General features: G+C 34.6%; 2 protein-coding genes across 2 annotated transcripts; one reads left to right on the plus strand and one right to left on the minus strand.

Annotated features, from left to right (window-relative positions):
- The first annotated feature begins 738 nt into the window (after nt 1-738).
- Nucleotides 739-5,617, plus strand: LOC101888327 (serine protease persephone). The gene is made up of 5 exons (XM_005190529.4): nt 739-1,541; nt 4,556-4,671; nt 4,753-4,862; nt 4,926-5,090; nt 5,151-5,617. Exons 1-5 carry the CDS (start codon nt 1,019-1,021, stop codon nt 5,587-5,589), a joined length of 1,353 nt encoding a protein of 450 aa, XP_005190586.2. The 5' UTR covers nt 739-1,018; the 3' UTR covers nt 5,590-5,617.
- Nucleotides 5,618-9,582: 3,965 nt separating this feature from the next.
- Nucleotides 9,583-21,049, minus strand: LOC101888154 (CLIP domain-containing serine protease C9). The gene is made up of 13 exons (XM_059126700.1): nt 20,847-21,049; nt 20,566-20,781; nt 15,140-15,207; nt 14,973-15,088; nt 14,659-14,894; nt 14,444-14,601; nt 14,202-14,382; nt 14,104-14,127; nt 11,789-11,883; nt 11,612-11,727; nt 10,347-10,582; nt 9,929-10,086; nt 9,583-9,873 (listed from the first exon to the last, which is right to left on the minus strand). The coding sequence occupies exons 1-13, from the start codon at nt 20,893-20,895 to the stop codon at nt 9,706-9,708; spliced, it is 1,821 nt and encodes a 606-aa protein (XP_058982683.1). The 5' UTR covers nt 20,896-21,049; the 3' UTR covers nt 9,583-9,705.
- Between the last annotated feature and the right edge of the window lie 916 nt (nt 21,050-21,965).

The following is a 21,965-nucleotide window of genomic DNA, read 5'->3' on the forward strand; positions in this document are numbered from 1 at the left end:
TTGATATTGTGTTTCACTGGAGAACTCAAAAGGCACTAAGGGGTCTATCTTCTATCATTTTGCTGTAACAAACATAAGCACAATCACACAATACCCTGAACCACTATGTGGTCTAGGGTATACTCAGTTGAGTTATTAGTATTCCTACAGAGCGCTTCTGTCTAGAATCATAATTATGTAAATTAAATTGGGTGTGCAGAAAACTAGTATTGTGAACATTGGAGCTCGTTTAAGCGCCGTCCCAACTATTTTTTATATTTTGCTACAATATCAACGATGAAAATGTTGCTCTTGTGTGTCACTCAACCTTGTGCTTGGCGGTGTCAATTCCGCAAAAATCAATTTTCTTATTAAATAGTAGAAAACCTGTTCCCCTAATCTAGTCTGTCTATTTCTTCTTAATTATGATGTTACACATTTCGTAGATATTTCAAGAGGGGGGAAATCCCTTATGGGTTTAATCTCTCTTTCATATTTCTATTCTTCGTAGTCGAGTCATTTGTATGTATATATTTTTTGTATCTTATATAAAATGAATGACAATCACTCCAATCTGGTTGTTAGCCCCTAACACGTTTGACGTCATTTTCGGTAAAATAAACAAAAAATCTATCGTTTTGTCTACAAGAACCAGATGTACTAATAAGTGATTAAATATTTTGAAATAACAAACCGATTTTATTGTCATAACTGGATGCCTAAGGCTGATCGGAAAGAAATTCGGTGAAAAAAACATTCCCGAAATATTGAAAACAAATGGGTTCTGCGGTCTGACCTTTATTTTATTACACAGATTAAGTAGCCGGTTCGACGGAATACTGATAAAAAGAAATTCAATTTCGAAACAAAACAAAAAATACATACGTACGTCACTGTTGGAACAACATCGAAATGTGCACCATGGATCTGCGTAAGAAACATTCATCGAGACAGTCTTGTTTCAAATCCAAAGAAGTATGATTCGTTTTGTTTACGCTCATTAATAATTTCGGCTTGTTGATTTTCAAATCGTAGAACGATGAATTTAATAGGAATCTTTTTCTTATCATTGCACATAATTTCGGTTATTTCCCAACGCAACTGGAATAACGATAATGATAACATTATTTTCCCAGGTCCAACAAATGCTCGCGAAGTTTATTTAAAATCACAATTATCGAATGTCGTTAACAACAATTTAAATATTCTCGAAAATAATATACTTGTTGCGGAGAATCCTAGACAGCCAATATTGGGTCAAGCGAATATTGGTTTTATTTCAGACCAGAGAAGATCACAAACGCTTAACAGCGAAGGATTCCTCTCACAAGGACGAAGAGAACCAGAAATTTCATCAGGTTTTAATGCCGACAGAAGGAGACAACCTTTATTGCAAACATTCAATAATGGAGGAAATTTTCCACAAGACACAAGAGAACAGCCATCAATTAACGTATCTGAACGGGAAACCAGAAATGAGCCAATTGCAGCATCATCGAATGCCGGAATAAGAAGTGAACAATCACTGCCAGAAAACAACAATATACGGCTGTGTGAAAGAAGTATGTAAATAGCGCAAAGTGAAAATAATGAACTCCCCTTGAAAAGTGTAGAATTTATTTGTTAATTCTATGAGGCATTTTTTAACGTCTGTCCTAAAATAGACATGCGTGTTCCAGCCTTATGTTGGAAATGGTGCAAAATATTTAATTCGTATTAAGACTTTGTACGCAGTCTTGGAATCCATTATCTCTGAAATAAGCTCTAAGTTATATTTTCCAAGATCGAAAAAAACATTTCATGATATCACATCATATAATATTGTTTGTAAACATATTCTTATGAAATCTATAATTTTGTGAAGATGTTTCTTCTAAAACATTTATATCTATAAAAGAGGAAAATGTTCGTATTTTTGTTTGTAATTTATGGACTCGAAAACCGCCGCACAGCTTTTCAATTGCAAATTTCTATGTATACTACAACATCGCCTGAAAGTAACATAGGCTATATAAATTTTTGAAATTCCTCTTGGAATTGGAGATATAGCATCAGAATCGCAGGTACATCCCAAAATTTTAGATTTAATATGCACATATCTATTGATCGATTACAGCTGCAGTCTCCAAGTTTGGAATGATTGACTAGATTTGATCAGAAATATATTTTTGCCAAATTATATGGAAATCGTTTCAGATTTGGATATAGCTCCCTTATACATATTTTCGCCCGATTTCATTTTTTTTGATGCATTACACACGCTGTGTACTCCACATTTCAATGAAATTTGGAATGTGTGATGGAATTTGTCTAAAAATGTGTGTGTGTGCCGAATTCTATTGAAATCGGTTCTGATTTGTATATAGCTCCCATATATATTTTTTACCGATTTCACATATTTGCAATGGTATTAGGCTAACAGTAAAAAATATACAACAATATACGATACGATTATTAGGGGGAAATATGTTCCTGTCTCGATTTCTGTAATTGCAACAGAAATTCCACTTAACTTCAAAACATTGCAGTTTCCTACACGCTTGGCATTTGCTATGCAATTAATAAATCCGAAGGATAAACCCTTCGTGTCATGTCATGTTCCTGCTTTTCTCATGGTCAGCTGTCCCTCGCATGCTCACGCGTTGGTAGACTGAGCTGTTTGTTTGTTTATGCATTACGGTATTATAATAATTACGTTTTTATACCCTCCACCTTGGAAAGGAGGGTATATTAACTTTGTCATTCCGTTTGTAACATCCTTAAATATTCGTCTTCGACCCCATAAAGTATATATATTCATAATCAGCATAAAATTCTAAGTCGATTTAACGAGGTCCGTCTGTCTGTCCGTCTGTCTGTCCGTCTGTTTGTCTGTTGAAATCACGATACAGTCCACATCATTTGACGTAGAGCACCAAAATTTAGCAGAGCTATTTGCATTGTGTCTAGGATGGTTGGTATTGAAAATGAGATATATCGGTTCACGTTCTGGTATGGAGACTATAACGGTACCTTCCGATATTCGGTATTTTGATGATTTATGCCACATTTTTTCACGGATTTGTCTGGAAATTGGTATTTGTAGGTCATAACGGGTCCCTGAGCGTGTGAAAAAACGTTGCATGTATAGATCCACGTTGTGGTATAGCCCCCATATAAAGGTACCTCCCGATATTCGGTATTTTAGTTCTTTTTGCCACATTTTTTCACGGATTTGTCTAAAAATTGGTATTTGTGGGTAATAATGGTTTCCAGCTCCGGTGGCGAAACATTGCATGTATGGGTCCATGATTTGGTATAGCCCCCATATAACGGTACCTCCCGATATTCGGCATTTTAATGGGTTTTGCCACATTTCTTCTAATGTTTCTTTTACCCTAAGGTGGAGGGTATTAAAAGTTTGGCCCGGCCGAACTTAATGTTTTTTTACTTGTTATACCCTCCAGCATTATGTGTTGGGGGTATAATAAGTTTGATTGGCGCAAAAATTATGTAAGACTATCTCGCCGAGCTGAGTCGATCTAGCTATCTATATCCGTCCGTCAGTCCATGTTAATTTGTAATCACTCTACAGGTCGCAATTATAGCCCGATCTTCACGAAATTTATAATGGAGATGATCGCAAAATACTTAGGGGTTGAAATGGACCAAAAACAGAAAAATTTCCTGATTTTGCAGTTGCAATTATAGACCAATCGACGCGGAAGTTAGCAATGGGGCTAGAGCTTAGGGCTGGGCAGAAGCTTTCCAATTTCAATGTACATCGGGCAATATTTAGTGGGTGAAATATACCATAACATTTGTGTTAAATAAAAGTTAAATTTACCATTAAACCGCGAATATTTTTAATCCCGCCGAAATCACAAGTAGACGAATAGGTCAATTCTGAAAGTACGTAGATGCCAATAGTAAATATATCGGATATATATAGCGAAATATAATGTGTATATACAACAGGAGGGGATTTTAGATAGAAGGCTGGAGAGATTTTGACAAATTTTGTCAAATCAGAATGTCCTCTTGGCATAAAAGAATAAAATCTAAAAAAATCGCATAAAAAGATGCCAATAATGATGTTAATATTGTCGCATTTTGTGATATTTTTTCTTTATTTAATATTTTTTATCGCATGCTATTTTTTCAATTTGACTTGAAGTGTATATTTTGTAATACGTTTTCAACTTACAACACAGGTTGGGAATATTATATATATATATATTATATACATAAGAAGACTTCTAACATGTTGTAGTGTTGTAGGCTATCACATGATCGGCCCCGCACGACTGTCTTGTACCAAATATTATTGATGTTCTACTAGACTACATTACGTCTCCAAAATCTATTCTATTTGGTCAAATGAAGAGATTTATATAAATCTGAACGGAATACCACCAATTTTAATGGGATTTGTACATGAGAATGAGATATATTTGTTAAACTTGGAGTAGAAGTTCAATGTTTAAATCTTACGCGGTAATTTTTTTCTGAAGCCATTTGAATTTTGTTTCGTTCTATTAAAGATATATATTTTTTCGGACAATAGAAACAATAACAATTTACTTTTATTTTACAGAATATGGCGAATATATACAACGTATTTTTCCCGATGATTCAGACATAGCCAGCGATGCAAACGAATCGAAATTTGATGGTAGAAGTTTAGCTGCACCAGGCGAATATCCTCACATGGTAGGAAAAACTATCTTCAAAGACAATATTTATGCACAGTATCTAAATTTCAAATTCCTTTTTTATTTTTCACACTTACAGACTGCTTTGGGTTTTGTCACAACCATCGGCACAATTGATTACAAATGCGGAGGAAGCCTTATCAGTGATAAATTTGTAATAACAGCTGCTCATTGTACAAACATTGGAGGGTAATATATCACATCACCACTTACATCAACTGAAAACTTTTAACTGATTAAATCTTTTTACAGAGAAGTTCCAACAAAAGTTCGTATTGGTGACCTTAATCTGAAGGTAGAAGAAAGTTACCTTGAGCCACAAATTCGAACTATTATTAATATCTACAACCATCCGGACTATAGAACGACGTCATATTACAATGACATTGCCTTACTGGAACTGCACAGTGAAGTTGTGTAGGTTTTTTGCGTAAATGTGTACGTTTAGGTTACTTAAGATTACCCCTTTTCTTTCAGGTTAACGGAATTTGTTAGACCGATACGTTTGTGGATACATCCATCATTTCCATTCCCTGTGGCCTATGCCATGGGTTATGGCTCGACTTCCTTCGCCAAGGAACGTACAAATCGTTTGACTCATCTCAATATGACCATTGTGCCGAATGATGAATGTAATCGTGAACTGCCTCCGATTCCCGAAACAGAAGAAGGCATTATCTTTAGTCAAATGTGTGCAAAGGACTATGCTCTCAATCGTGACACATGCCAAGGCGATTCGGGTGGCCCCTTACAATTAAATATTCGTGGTCGTCGTAGAAGTAATCGTTTACATTACCATTTGATTGGTATCACATCATATGGACTGTACTGCCGTAGTGGTTATCCAAGTATTTTCACAAGAGTTTATTCATATTTAGATTGGATAGAGAGAATTGTTTGGAGGGATGAATTTTAAAATACACATAAAGATATTTTTGTTTAAATTTAATTGTTTGTTTCTATTAAGAAGATTCAATATTTGGTGAAAATAAGTTCAACAAGTGAGCAAAAGCTACAGGGTGAGATGAAGAAACTGCAACCAACTTCAGCCTGCTATCATTTCTAAGCCCCTCGTCCGACAGATGTTAAAATTATTCCAGTGACAGCTTATTACATTGTTACAAGCGTACAAAAGCGTTTTGGTTAGAATTTTCCAGAAAAAAAGTTATTCGTGATGGAATACAAGCGTGATAGTGTGATTTCTTTATTTTTGGCTGGAAAACCAAAAGGGGTTGGGTATAGCCCCGGCATTTTAATGTAAATAAATATTTTGTGTCCCGTACCATCGCTCTTTACCGTGATACTGGTAGCGTAGCCCGGCGTAAATGAAGAAAAAAAATAGACGGAAAATATATAATATATATAAAATATTACAGCCGATGGAAATATTCTGGAGGGTGTATTTAAGCCTTGGGAATGCAAACATTTTGGCCGCAGACCTTGGATATTACAACATTCGACCTAGCACCAACGCATTCAGCGCGCGCCACCCAAGAATGGTAACAAAATAAGGCTCCTCGCTTCATTTCCAGCACAATGGCCACCAAAAACTCCGGATACCAATCCGTTGGACTATTGTGTCTGGAGTATTTTGAGAAGCAAAGTTGGCTCGTCTCGATCACCTCAAGCAAGCGATTCGCCGGGAATAGACCAAAATACAGCAGAGCAACAATCGGACAGCGTGTGATGGATTCGTTGACCGTTTGAAGGCCATAATTCGTGTCAAAGGTGACCTATTTGAATATATCTAAACTTATTCTAAAATTTGATGTTATTTCCGACATTTTTTACTTTCATTCAATAAAATTAAAAAAAAAAATAAGTAAGCAAGCCTGCAGTCGCGCGGGCCAACCATATGATACCCGACAACTCTACAATATGTTAGAAGCACCCTTAAGTCCAAATCCATTTTGAAAGACTCTGCTTTTTAAATTAGGTCATAGAGCATTGCCCAGATATTACCTTTAGTTTTTGTTCAGACTTCTTCCTTGTCCTTAACTCTCTTCGCAGGCTAAATTCCGTGTCGATTGGTTTCAATTGTGTGATCAGGAAAATTTTTCTGTTTTTGGTTCATTCCATATTATAAGTCAAATTGAAAAAATCGCATAGCATAAAAAATATGAAAAATAACAAGTAAAAAAGCAGTAAATTCAGCCGGACCTAATTTTGAATACACTCCATCATTTAGAAAAAACTTTCGAAAAAGATAACATTCGCCAAAAATTCTGCTAATATCTTAAAAATGTCGAATATAGCCGTTATATTAGGGTCTGTACGACGTATATTTTCGAAACTTGAAATAAACGGTGAATAATTTAGCTAAAATCATCAAAATACCGGAGCTATACGAAAACCTGGACCTGCATAAACAATTTTCTGTCACTGGCTGTAGCTTCCATTACCAACATCAAATACGACATCTCAAACAATTTCGGTGAGTATTGTACCTAAAATCGTGAAAATACCGACCGAATATAGGGAGGTACTGGTATATAGAGCCTATACGAAGACCTCGACCTGCATAGACAATTTTCTCTCACAGACTATAGTTTCCATTACGAACTTTAAATACCTAAGTTAAAGTTAGTTAGTAAGTTATATACAGCTATATGGGGGCTATACGAAGACGTGAACCTGCATAGACAATTTTCTGCCTTAGGCTGAAGTATCCATTTCGAACTTCAAACATTAAATTTGAAACATTTCCGGTTAATAATGTCGCTAAAATCATCAAAATACCGAATATCGGGAGGTATTGTTATATGGGGGCTATATGAAAACGTGGACCTACATGGCCCATTTAAGAACTTAACCTGCCTACATAAACATGTGTGCAAAATTTTAGCCTTCTATCTCACTTCGTTCGAAAGATAGAGTGATTATAACAGACAGACGGACAGACAGACAGACAGACGTCTTCGAATTTTACGTTGATCAAGAATATATATACTTTGTTTGGTCTAAGATCATTATTTCGATGAGTTACAAACCCTCCATAGTATGGTGGAGGGTAAAAAAAGCCAGAAATTCGGCTTTTGTGAATTTTGGATATTGCCTGTAAGTAATGTTGGTATTTTATCGCGCAGAAGTTGTGGTCAATTCTACCCGCTGTCCTAAGCTCTACCTTCATGCGAGATTTCATGTCCTTTGGTTTCTAGTTGTGAACTTTATAACGGCTGCAAAATCAGGAACATTTTTAGTTGTTGGTCCATTTTAACCCCTAAATATATTGCGGACATCTTTGAAAACAGTAGGCCTAGCCCTTCTGAGCCTTACCCTACCCTTGTGAAAATTGATCGGACGATAATTGCAATCTGTATATAATAAACTCAACCTGTGTTGCAAGGTAAAAAATATTACAAAGTATGCACTTCAATATTATGAGTCAAATTGAAACAATTAAAAAAACATTAAGTTCGGCCGCGCCGAACTTTTAATACCCTCCACCTTAGGGTAATGGAAACACTAGAACCACTTATGACCTACAAATACAAATTTTTAGACATATTCGTATGAAAATGTGACAAAACTCATCAAAAAGCCGAATATCGGAAGGTAGCGCTATATAGGGATATACAAAAACGTGGATCCATACATACAATATTTCGCCAACGGAGCTAGAATTTATTATGACCAACAAAATCTAATTTTTAAACAAATACGTCATAAAATGTGACAAAAACAATCAAAATCTCGAATATCGGAAGATACCGTTATATGGGGGCTATACCAAATCGTGGACCCATATATACAAAGTTTCGCCACCGGAGCTAGAACCCATTATGGCCTACAAATACCAATTCTCAGACAAATCTGTCAAAAAGTGCGGCAAAAATCATCAAAATACTGAATATCGGGATTTACCGTTATATTGGGACTATACCAAAACGTGGACCGATATATCTCATTTTCAATACCAACCATTCTAGACACAATACAAATTGTTCTGCTAAATGTTGACGCTCTACGTCAAATAATGTGGCCTGTATCGTGACAGACAGACAGAGAGACGGACATCGTTAAACCGTCTTAGAATTTTATGCTGATTATAAATATATATACATTATGGGGTATACGAAGAATATTTGGGGATGTTACAAACGGAATGACAAAGTTAATATACCCTCATTTCCAAGGAGGAGGGTATTGAAATCGCATGCGATGTGGAAGGGGATGTTAGCATTCTAGCTAACATCCCCTTCCTCTGTGTATATACATTTGATATATTTTTCTATATGTATGCGATATATTTGCTATCGGCTCTACGTAACGGTCAGAATTGACCTATTCGTCTATTTGTGATTTCGCAGGGATTAAAAATATTCGCGGTTTAATGGAAAATTTGACTTTTATTTAACACAAATGTTATGGTATATTTCACCCACTAAATAATAGCACATGACCACCAAATTGGAAGGCTTCTGCCTAGCCCTAAGCTCTAGCCCCATGCTAACTTCCGCTTCGATTGGTCTAAAATTGCGAGCTGTAGAGCAGATGCAAAATTAGGAAATTTTTCAGTCTTTGGTCCATTTAAATAAATATTATGCGATCATCTCCAAAAGCAATATGCTTGTATTCTGGACCTAGCCCCACTTCCATTCTAAATTTCTGAAATATCGGGCCATAATTGCGACCTGTAGAGTTAACATGGAGTTAACATGGACAGACGGGCGGACGGACGGACATACATAGCTAGATCGACTCAGCTCGGCGAGATAGGAAGATCCATATATACTTTCCTATTTTGGAAACCAATATTTCGAGGTGTTACATAATTTGGGGCCCAATCAAACTTATAATACCCCCAACACATAGTGTTGTAGGTTATAAAAAACAGAAAAAAAAACAACAAGGAAAAGTCAAAAGTCGGGAGGCGTCGACTATATGATACCCTACACCACCATGCATATTTAGTAGGGCAATAATGTTTAATTTCGTTATTTCCTTTGGTTTCATATGATTACTAGACAAAATTAAGGTAAGAAATATTTCAATAAATAAAATAAATAATGTCTGTTTCCACATTAAACTCTTAGTTTAGTTCTCCATAAACAACTTCTTCAATCCAGTCTAGATATTCCGACACTCTTGTATATACTCCCGGTATGTTCAAAGAACAGCCTTGGCCAAACGATGTTATACCGACTAAATACTTTGTCAAATACCCGGAACTCATTATCAAAGGGCCACCTGAGTCACCCTAAAAGCAAGAAGAATCATTTCATATTCAATCGGAAAAAATATTCTCTCTTTACCTGGCAAGTATCGCTGTTTCGAACATTGTCCCTGGCACAAAGCTGTGTGCTGCGTATTCCTTGCGACAGTGTTGTATCGTTTTTGTAGTAATCCGAACATTCATCATTTGGCATAACAGACAAATGAGCTTTCAACAGAGTATCCGATCCAGGACCAGCTGTGGAATATAAACATTATTAGTATAATTTTTTTTTAAATGGAAGTTTCATACATAACAAATAGGAAAACATTACATCTAAAACGTGTAGGTTTTCGACATAAAAAAGACACCTGTTCTGTTAGAAGTGGCATCATGCCTTTAGAGAATATACATAGTTAAGCTTGAAACCTTTATTGCGGATAAAAATGGTAATGTTTACCAGGGTTTAGAAATATCTAAAAGCACCATAGTAATATCACACACTACAAGCCAATTACCGAAAAATTCTTTCCCATAACCCACTGCGGTCACCATTATTTCGTTCAGCTTATATTGATTCCACAAGCAGATCCAAGGAGTTGTTGCATTTCGTTCCAGCTTTAGTACTGCTATATCGTCATAAGGTTCATTGTGTTTATATTTTGGATGTTTGGTAATGTTAAGTATTTTTATTGGGGCCATAGAAGTGTCCGTTAAATTTACACCTCCGACCAGAACCACAGATGGGGCTGACCTATAGAATTAAAACAAAAAAGTAAAACATCAGTTGTGTTCGGTTGGATCGAACTTTTTATACACTCCACCATTTGGTACATTACTCATGTAAGATTGGCTGTAAATACCAAAAATCCAGCATTCGAGAAGTACGCGTCACTTCCGTAGATAGAAACATACAATTCCTTTATTAAAATAATCAAAATATTACTCATCGGGAGGATTGGGCCTATAGAAAAACTTTGAGGAACCTAGAAATTGCTCATTTATGAAATCGAAATACCGATTCATAAGTTATTTCATTGGAAAATTTGGCTAAATCGGCAGAATAACGAATATCGAAATGTACAATTATATTGGGACTATACGAAAATGTAAACCAGTATAGACTGTGATCGGCTACAGGATCTAGAACCCAATGTGAACTGTGCATATCGAGCTTTAAACGATTACGTTAGAAATTTAGGCTTGGAACATCAAACTGGTGAGGCACCTTTAAATGGGAGCTTTTCTGCAACAGGAGGCAGAATCCGTTATGAACTCTTAATGCCGATTTCGAAATTATTCCTTTAGAAAATGTGACTAAAATCTTTAAAATCCGAATATCGGGAAGTACAATAATATGAAGGATATAGGAAAACGTGGACTTGTTAAAACAATGTTCAGCTGCATGAGGTATAACAAGTTATAAACTCTAAATACCGAATTTTAAACTATTCCGATAAAAACGTTAAAATAACGAATATGATCAGATACATCTATATATGAAAACCTTTACTGATATAGCTCATCTTCGAACTTATCCTGCCTGCAGACAAATGACAACTCTATTCAAAATCTTAGTTTTCAATCATTGCTGTCCGAACTCTAACATGATTACAACAGACGGACATTGCAAAATCGGCTTAAAATTTTTAATAATTTAATTTAAAATAATTATTTCCATGATTTACAGACAATATGACAAACTTAATATATCCTCCATAATATGCATGATGGAGGTTATAAACATAATTTAAATATAAATTAATGCCATTGTAATACTTGCCCATTCAAATCGGCACAATGGGCTGCTGTTAGTAGATAATTAGGTTTGATCAAAACTGCTCCACATTTATAATCATAAGTTCCAGGCCATGCATTTGAGTCCCATCCCAAGGCAGCCTATTTTACAAACATAGCACATATATTTTTCTCACATAAATATTACACTTTATTAACATACCATAAAAGGAAACTCATTATATTTCGTAAATAAGCCACGAGAAATGGCAGGAAAGTCAGCAATAGTTGCCGGCTTAAATTCAATCGCATAGCATCCTGAAAATAGCACAAATAAAAATAAATTAATAATAAAAGCAGTAAGTTCGGCCAGGCCGAACTATGGATACCCTCCACCATTTGCAACGAATTTGGCAATTTAAAAAAAAATATAAATCCGTTAAAAATTCTGCTAAAATCTTAAAAATATTAAATATAGCCGTCATAATCAGGTCTAAACGACGACGTGGACCTGCACCGGAATTGTTTCAAATTTGGTATTTGAAGTTCGCAATGAATACTACAGCCTAAGATAGAAAATTGTCTGTGCAGGTCCACGTCTTCGTATAGCCCCCATATAACGGTACCTCCCGATATTCGGTATTTTGATGACTTTAGCTACAATATTATCCGATTTGTTTTTTTTTTTTTTTTTTTTTTTTTTTTTTTTTTTTTTTAATTTCGCATTTAAATATTGTAATGCAGGTCCATGTCGTCGTATAGACCCTAATATAACATTTCTATACTCTACAACACTATGTGTTGGGGGTATTATAAGTTTAATTGGGCCAAAAATTATGTAACACCACGAAATATTGGTTTCCCACATAGGAAAGTGTATATGGATCTTGCTATCTAGCCGAGCTGAGGCGATCTAGCTATGTATGTCCGTCCGTCCGTCTGTCCATGTTAATTTGTAATCACTCTACAGGTCGCAATTATGGCCCGATCTTCACGAAATTTAGAATGTAAGTGGGGCTAGGGTCAGAATAGAACCCTATTTCTTTTTCAAAAACTGAAAAAATTCCTGATTTTGCAGTTGCTCTACAGGTCGCAATTATAGGGTGAAATAGGCCACAACATTTGTGTTAAATAAAAGTCAAACTTTCCATTGAACCGCGAATATTTTTAATCCCGGCTAAGCACAAATAGACGAACAGGTCAGTTCTGACCGTAACGTAGATGCCGATAGTAAATATATCGGATATATATAGCGAAACATATACAATGCGTATATACAAAGGAAGGGGATGTTAGCTAGAATGTTTATGTTTCAAGAATGGCAGTACAGATTTGACAAATTTTGTCAATTCAGAATGGTCTCCTGGCATAAAATAATAAAATCTAAAAAATCGAATAAAAAGATATCAATAATGATGTTAATATGGATTTTGTAGTATTTTGTGACATTTTTTAATTTTTCATATTTTTTATCGTATGCGATTTTTTCAATTTGACTAATAATATTTCGTAATATTTTTTTACCTTACAACACAGGTTGGGGATAATTTTTTTTCAGGGGTAGGGTTGGGCTCAGAAGGGCTAGCCCTATTGTTTTCAAAGATGTCCGCAATATATTAGGGGTTGAAATGGACCAACAACTAAAAATGTTGCTGATTTTGCAGCCGTTATAAAGGTCACAAATAGAAACCAAAGGACACGAAATCTCGCATAAAGTTAGAGTTTAGGACAGCGGGTACAATAGACCACTAATTTTGTGTGAAAAAATACCAGCATTATTTACAGGCGATACCCGAAATACACAAAAGGCGAACTTCTGGCTTTTTTATGCAGATTTCGTTGATGAATATAGCCAAATATCGTAGAAAAGCAAATCATATAGATGAGTCTAAAGTTGGAGGTACGGAAGGGGCTTCAAATTAACCAAAAACAGAAATGTTTTTCCGATCGCACAATTGAAGCCAATCGACACGCCTGTGAAGGGAGTTAAGGACAGGGAAAAATTCTAGCATTTTGGATTACCATTGGATTATATTTAGCTGTAAAATGGACCACAACAACTAACAGCCCGACGGAGTGCATAAATAATGGGCAAATGTCCCTAGTCAAAATCCTAATTTCAAAGGCGAAATCTTTCAATATGGATTTGGACATAAGGGGGCTTCTAACATATTGTAGTGTTGTAGGGTAAAACATGGTCGGCCCTGCACGACTATAGCCTTTGCTTACTTGTTTTATTTTAACTTTTATGGAGAAGAGTGAACCGAACCATATCATGCCCACATACAAGCAGACAATTTTTCGTATCAAATAATATAAAACCTTACAGGGTCACCCCCTTTCGTAGATATTTACATTTCTTAAAATAAGTAAGAGTTTAACAATGAGAATAACCAATATGAGAAGATTTAGGGCATATTTTTTTTTTTGTATCTCTTATTTAATTTTTATTAATTTTCTATTTAAATGTTCTACCAAATCAATGACAATTCGGCCTTTGGATGCTAGAATTTCTTTTTTAAAATATCTATCAAATACTTAAACTTTGAATTAACAATATAGCTATATAAATAAACATCATTAATTGTTTAAAATAATCTATGTGCGTATGTTTACACTTCTTTATTCTGGTAATTATATGTAGTTATTTTCAAATATGATCGATTCAATCCAGTCAATATATTGGGAAACTCTGGTGTAAACGCCTGGCTTTTCAAAACCACATCCACTACCAAATGATGTTATACCAACTAAAAATGCTGTTTCAACGCCTTGGGGACTTGTGGAACGCAATATTAGTGGCCCACCTGAATCACCCTACAAACAAAAGATATGGTAAAAATAATCCACAAATCCACACGATTTTGCTTCCAATTACCTGACAAGTATCACTTTGCCTTTCGAAATCTTTAGCACACAACTGGGTGTCCGCAATACCTTCAGGCAAAGAAATTTCCCCGCTATAATGTCGAGTACAATCTCTATTTGTTACTATTGAGAGGTGGGTCTTTAGAAGACTTTCAGAATTAGTGCCGGCTAGAGAAAATGTCAAAATAACCATGTCTGAATTATGAACAATTTTGAAATAATTACCAAATTGGGTGTGACCATAACCGACGGCTGTTACATTAACATCGTCCATTGCGTAGAGAGTCCATATACATAAGGGATCTGCGGCCGGACTCTTTTCAAGTTTTAGCAAAGCTATGTCGTGGTATGAAAGTTTTGGTTTGTACAGTGGATGCCGAATGACTTGAGTGACTTTTATAGGTTTATTTGCGGAATCTGTTAAGTTGGTACCGCCCACAAGAACAACACTGGGCGGAAGACTGTGCGAAAGGAAAAATATTAAATTCTTTAGATATTTGAGATGCAAATCGATATTTTAGATGTAAATCGATTCTTACCCATTTAACATAGCACAATGTGCTGCTGTTAGAATATAATTATTCATAATTAAAGCTCCGCCACATTTATAATCATAAGTACCCGCTTCAAACATTGAATCCCAACCTAAAGCTGCCTTTATAAAAGAGTTATTATAAATGTTTTATTAGAGAAACCATTGACAAACCATATAAGGAAATTCCCGATACACCGTTTGCAGACCATGAACTATTTCATATCGCGGCACTCCACAATCTGAAATGTGAAGAACAAAGAAATATCTGAAGTAATTTAGTAAAGACTGTTCCTAATTCATAAAGGGATTCGGCCGAAATAAACACATGTATAGAATAGTAACAACCCGATCTTGTAAAAAAAATTACTCGAAGCTTTATCCAAAGTATTCGTTTAAATTGGGTCTTTATAAAAATGTTGAAAGCTTCCCTCCATTTCCAAAAAGCTATGATATAACAGTATTTTCATAACCATTATTTTCTGATTTTTTTTTTTTTTTCATTTTATCGCATTAGGACTAGTGGCAAAGAAATAAAAAGCAGCTAAGTTCGGTACTCCATAATTTAGAAGCAACTTGAAAATGTTCATTGATTTTGGTGAATGATGCCGCTAAAATCATCAAAATGCCGAACAAATCGAGGTACCGTTATATGGGGGCTATACGAAAACGTGGAGTGACATGGCACATTTACAAATTTAACCTACCTACTGTCAATATACATATGTGTGAGAGATGAAAGTTATGACTTTGAGAAAAATGAAATATCATGTTTCAAAATCCACCCTTTTTATACCATACAACTCTTTGTGTTGGGGGTATTATAAGTTTATTTGGCCCAAGAATAGAACCCTATTGTTTTTGAAGATGATCGAATAATATTTAGGGATTGAAATGGACCAAAAACGACAATCGGATAATATTTAGCAAGCAAAATAGACCATAACTTTTATGTATAAACAAGTTAACAATCAGTAAGTTCGACCGGGCTGAATTTTGAATATACTCCACTATTTGAAACGAATTTGGAAATTTTCAAAAAATAAAATCCGTTAAAAAATCTATTACAATCTTAAAAATATCGAATATAGCCGTTGTATTGGGGTCTATACGACGTGGACCTGCATAGGCATTTTTTGTCATAAGCTATTACCATATTCAAATACGAAACTTGAAATAAACGGTGAATAATGTAACTAAAATCATCAAAATACCGTATATAAGGAGGTACCGTTATATCGGCGCTATACGAAGATCTGGACCTGCATAGACAATATTCTGTCACAAGCTGTAGCATCCATTACGAACTTCAAATACCAAATTTTAAACAATTCCGGTGAACAATGACGCTAAAATCATCAAAATACCGAATACTGGGAGGTACCGTTATATGGGGGCTATACGAAGGCGTGTACGAACCAAATACCAAATTTGAAACAATTCTGGTGAACTATGTCGCTAAAATAATCAAAATACCGAATACTGGGAGGTACCGTTATATGGGGGCAATACCAAAACGTGGACCTACGTGGCCCATTTTCAATATCAAAAGTTGTGCAGACATAATATACATTTGAGTACAATTTTATCAATCTACTTCAATTCGTTCGGAAGCTAGAGTGATTTCCAAAGACGGACAGACGGACGGACATCGACATAGAATTTTATGGCGATCAAGAATATATATACTTTGTGGGGTCTAAAATTTATATTTCGAAGTGTTACAAACTGAATGACAAACATAATATGCCCTCCATACAATGTAGAGGGTATAAAAATACGAGCATTTCCACTAAACCGCGAATATTTTTAATCCCGGCGAAATCACAAATTCTGACCATTACAGCAGTTCTGATAGCCAAGATGCATATATGTAAAATAAATTTATGCTAGTTATTTCGCTTATAAGTCAAGAACCGCTGAACTGATGTTGACAATTCTCACCAAATTAGAATGGCCTTTTGCTAGGAAAGGATAAGATCTAAGAAAATCGCGGAAAAATAAGCCTATAAAAAAGCGAATATTTTTCATAAAATTTCGCAAACGATTTTTTCATATTTCACTAACAATTTTGATTTGTACATTTTGTAATATTTTATATATTTTACACCCTGCGGCACTGTGTGTTGAAGGTATTATGTACAAGTCGCAACTATCGTCCTATCCTAACGAAATTTGGCTTAGGTTCAGAATAAAAGCCTATTGTTTTAAAGGTGTATAATTAGAGGTTCAAAGAGGCCAAAAAAATTAAAACTTTTCAGATTTTACAGTCGTTCTACGGGTCATTGGATTATACATAGCGGGTAAATTGGACCACAACTTTTATGTAAAATTGTTTTGAATACCAATCAAAACGAAAGAGAGACAAATATGGGGCAAATGGTCCGATCAAAAGCCAAAGCTAACATTTGTACAAGACTGTATGACATTGTTTCAAAAAATCGACTAAAATGTGTTTGGACCCAAGCACGTTTTCCAATATATTGTAGTGTTGTAGGGTATCACATGGTCGACCCCGCACGGTTATAGCCTCTGCTTACTTGTTTTTGAATACCATAATTAAAGAATGCTTATCATATCTTTATTGCACTTAAATATCTAATCGGATGAAACATATACTGAAGCTCCTATCAAAAATTTGACATATTTTCGGCCTATTTTCCAAAATCCATTCAATATGGGCTACTATTCTACATTTACGTGGAATACACATGAAATTGGATATCTGGGATCAATATCCAAATATGAACCAATTTCAAAAATTCAGGAAAAAATATCTCTGAGCTGGTTTTTATTTTTTTTCTAACTGAAAATAAATAAATCAAATCGAATGAAACAAATATTAGGGAGATATAGCTATATCTTAACCGGTTTTAACAAAATTTGATACTCTAGCTTCTAGAATTCGGTCGTTTATGCAATACTCCATCCACTTTTTTGACCGGGGGTTCTTGAAAACCTTTCCAAACCTTCACAATATTTGTAATCGTAAACCGATTTGGATTTTTTTTTAATGGCAACTTCTCATCTTTTACATTGCAGAAAATGCCTAAACACAAAAACTTAAAACGATTTCGTCTCTGTTTTTTATACCCTACACCACAAGGTGGTCAGGGTATTATGTCTTTGTGCATTTGTTTGTAACAGGCAAAAGGAAACGAGATAGACCCACAGTTCCTTTTGATGATCTGCTTAGAATCACTTTCTGAGTTGATTTATGCATGTCAGTCCGTCGGTCTGTCCATGTATTCTTGTGAACAAAATGCAGGTCACATTTATTATCCGGTTGAGATGAAATTTTGCAAACAACATTTGTTGGGCCCAAGGACGAACCCTATTGAAATTGGAGATAATCGGTAAAAATTTAGATATAGCTTCCATATATATCTTCGTCCGATTTGCCTTTTATTGTGCACCAATAGTATGGAATTTCGCCCATACAACCAAATTAGGCCTGAAAATAAGTATGCCAAATTTGATCGAAATCGGTTCAGATATAGCTATAGCTCCCATATATATTGTTCATCCGATTTGTTATTTTTGTCCTCCGCAGCCGTAATATGCACTCTGTAACAACAATATTTGGGGAAATATATCAAATGCAGCTCAGAAATGCCTTTGCTAAATTTTATCGAGATCGGTTCAGATTTGGAAATATCTCCCATATATAACTTCGTCCGATTTACATTTTATTGTGCGCCAAACGTCTAATATTTGCCCAAATGGGATGGAATTTGGCACATACGACCGAATTTAGTCTAGAAGGTAGTATGCCAAATTTGGTTCAGATATAGCTATAGCTTCCATATATATTCTTCATCCGATTTGTTGTATTTGTTACCTACAGCCGTAATATGCACACCGTAACAACGATATTCAGGGAAATATATCAAATACAACTCAGAAATATCTTTGCCAAATTTTATCGAGATCGGTTCAGATTTGGATATAGTTCCCATATATATCTTTATCTGATTTCAAATTAATTTTGCACCAAATGGGCAATACAAGTCCGAATTTAAAAGATACAAATGCTTCAGCATATTTAGTCCTTCGAATTTTAAATTATAATTATAATTATAGCGTGTATGATTGAATTCTCCTATAAAAAAACTTTTAATTATTAAGTGGAGCTCAACTAAATTAGCAAAGTGGTGTAGGGTATCATAAAATCGGCCCCGCCCGACTTTAGGACTTTCTTTACTGGTTATGTACAGAGTTGGCATTTTTAATTGGAACTCGAAGTGCCAAATTATAGTCAAATTCGATGGAAAATGTAATCGAAATTTTCTTAAGGTTGAGTGAGTGTTTACAACATACACATATTTAAAAATCGTTTTGCGTAATATTAAATATTATGCAAATCTGCCAGAAGAAAATATAGAATAACACATAATATCTTTGCGGGAAATTCCGATAAAATGAAGAATAAGTCTAATATTATAATATTATTTGTACATTTTCATAAGCTAAATTACAATTAATTTTGAAAGAAGCAAGCTAAGGCTTTGGTCGGACGACCATGTGTTATCCTAAATGAATTTAATATATTGTAATGTTTCTGAAGGTCTTAAGCCCTGTTGACTAGAATTAACGTATCCCTCAAGATAATGAGTTATGAAAACAACTGAGCAAAGGTTGTGCGGGGCGACCATGTGATACCCTACAACACCAGAATATGTTAGAAGCTCCCTTATGTCCACATCCATTTTTGAAGATTTCGCTTTTGAAATTATGTCATGAAGCTCAGCCCAGATATTACCCTTAGAATTTTGACCAACTCTTACGCACTCTGTCGTGCTGTCAGTTGTTGTGGTCCATTTTATAGCTTAATATAATCAAATGGTCAACAATTCCGTGTCGATTGGTTTCAAATGTGTGATCAGGAAAATTTATAACCCTTAAATATTTTTTCGATCATCTCGAAAAGCAAGAGGCCCCTCTGTATCTCCAAATTTAGATTAATCTATATGATATGCTTGTCTACGATATTTGGCTATATTCGTCAACGAAATCAGCTTTAAATAAAAAGCCTGAAGTTCGCCTTTTGTATATTTCGGATATCATGCGAGATTTCGTGTCCTTTGGTTTATATTTGTAACCTTCATAACTGCTGCAAAATTCAGGAACATTTTTAGTTGTTCGTCCATTTCAACCCCTAAATACATTGCGGACATCTTTGCAAAACATAATCCTAGCCCTTCTGATCCTAACCCTACCCTTGTGAAAATTTTCGTGAGGATCGGACGATAATTGCCATCTGTATATAATAATCCCAACCTGTATTGCAAGGTGAAAAAATATTACAAAATATACACTCACACTCACAAAATACTACAACTATATTAACATTATTATTTCCATCTTTTTATGCAATTTCTTTAGATTTTATTCTTTTATTCCAAAGAGGGTATTCTGAATTGACAAAATTTGTCAAAATCGGTCCAGCCATTCTTGAGATATAAGCATTCTAGCTAACAACCCAATATTTCGAGTTGATACATAATTTTTGACCCAATGAAACTTATAATAACCCCAACACATAGTGTTGTATGATATAAAAATGTTGTCGTTTAGTCTCATAAATATGTATAACTTACCTCCAGTTATGCGCCTTGGTTTTATATCGCCCCATAGATCGTTCTTACAACACACATACTGTTCATCCTTTTCCGTGTAACATAACGTGATATTTTTTGCAGTTAAGGCTGCTGGACAATAAAATAAATTGATGCATGTACCGCGGGTCTTGTCTGGAAGCGTACACTCTGTTGGAAACGGATCAACCGTTGGAAATTTTATGGCTGAAGACAGCACTACAAATGGAAATAATGAATGAAAAACAATATAAATAAATTTCTGAAAAATCTTTTCTACTCACCATATTGAAAATAAAGAACCAACAACAAATATATTTTTATCATGACCATTTTAGAGCGGGGATTTTGTTTTTTAAATGACAATCGAATATTCCGACAAGCCGATGTTATCTTCTTGGAAGCTCGTCTCAAAATGTTTATTGTTGACACATTTAGTCATTCGTATTCATTGATACAGTAAAATGTATTCTATTCGAACTGATAATTGTTTCGATGCATTGACACGTTTTAAACAAAATATAAAATAAATAAAATAAACACAAAGAAGGAAGATTAATTAAATTATAGAACAAAACAAAAACGAGAATGCAATAATTATATATTGAAGATAATCTTTACATCTTTATTTTAATTATTTTATCTTAAACTTTAAAATTGAACCACAGGCAACTTGTTCTAATAATTTGGTTGCTTCCGGTGCTAAGTCAATAAAAAATAAAATCGTTTAAATAAATAGGGCTGTTGTGTCACAATTATGTTTCAATATTGTCTTGAGAATATATGGATTCCCGGAGTTTAATATCAAAATTGCTCAATAAATGTAGAGACTAGACAAATTATGGGGTTTTTAATATAAACTCTTGTTCTATGAAAATTTGGAAAACAAAAATCTTTTAACGGGCAGAAACCATGGTACAATGAAAGCAAGGTAGTACAAAGCAATCACCAGAATGTAATTGATTCTTTTGATAGTCTTGTCGGCCAATTTATGTATACTGTTTTTGTTTAGTGTTGAATAATAAACAAAATAATTTTGAAAATTTTCAAATCCTGGTGAAGTTTAAGAATCTGTTTTTGTAACAGTATTTATCCTTTCGTTTGGAATTTGGCAAAATTAAATATATTTTGAGTTTTTGTAGTGCATGTTCTTTTCTGTGAGTGACAAACACAATAAAGCTTTTCTACCCTACATTTCTGGTTTTTGTAACAAAAAAATACAAACAAAAAAGGTCAGAAAAAAACGATAGAAGGAGACCCATTGTTTTAAACAGAAATTGGCTGTTTGTTACAGAATCTCGCCAAAATTGTACGTGTATGACGGGGAATTTATATATCTTCCATTTAAAGAATATACATGTTTTTTGAGAATTTTCAATTTCATTTTACAAATTTGTGATAAA

Source organism: Musca domestica, unplaced genomic scaffold (genome assembly GCF_030504385.1).
Source record: "Musca domestica strain aabys unplaced genomic scaffold, Musca_domestica.polishedcontigs.V.1.1 4, whole genome shotgun sequence".
Classification (NCBI taxonomy): Eukaryota; Metazoa; Arthropoda; class Insecta; order Diptera; family Muscidae; genus Musca; species Musca domestica.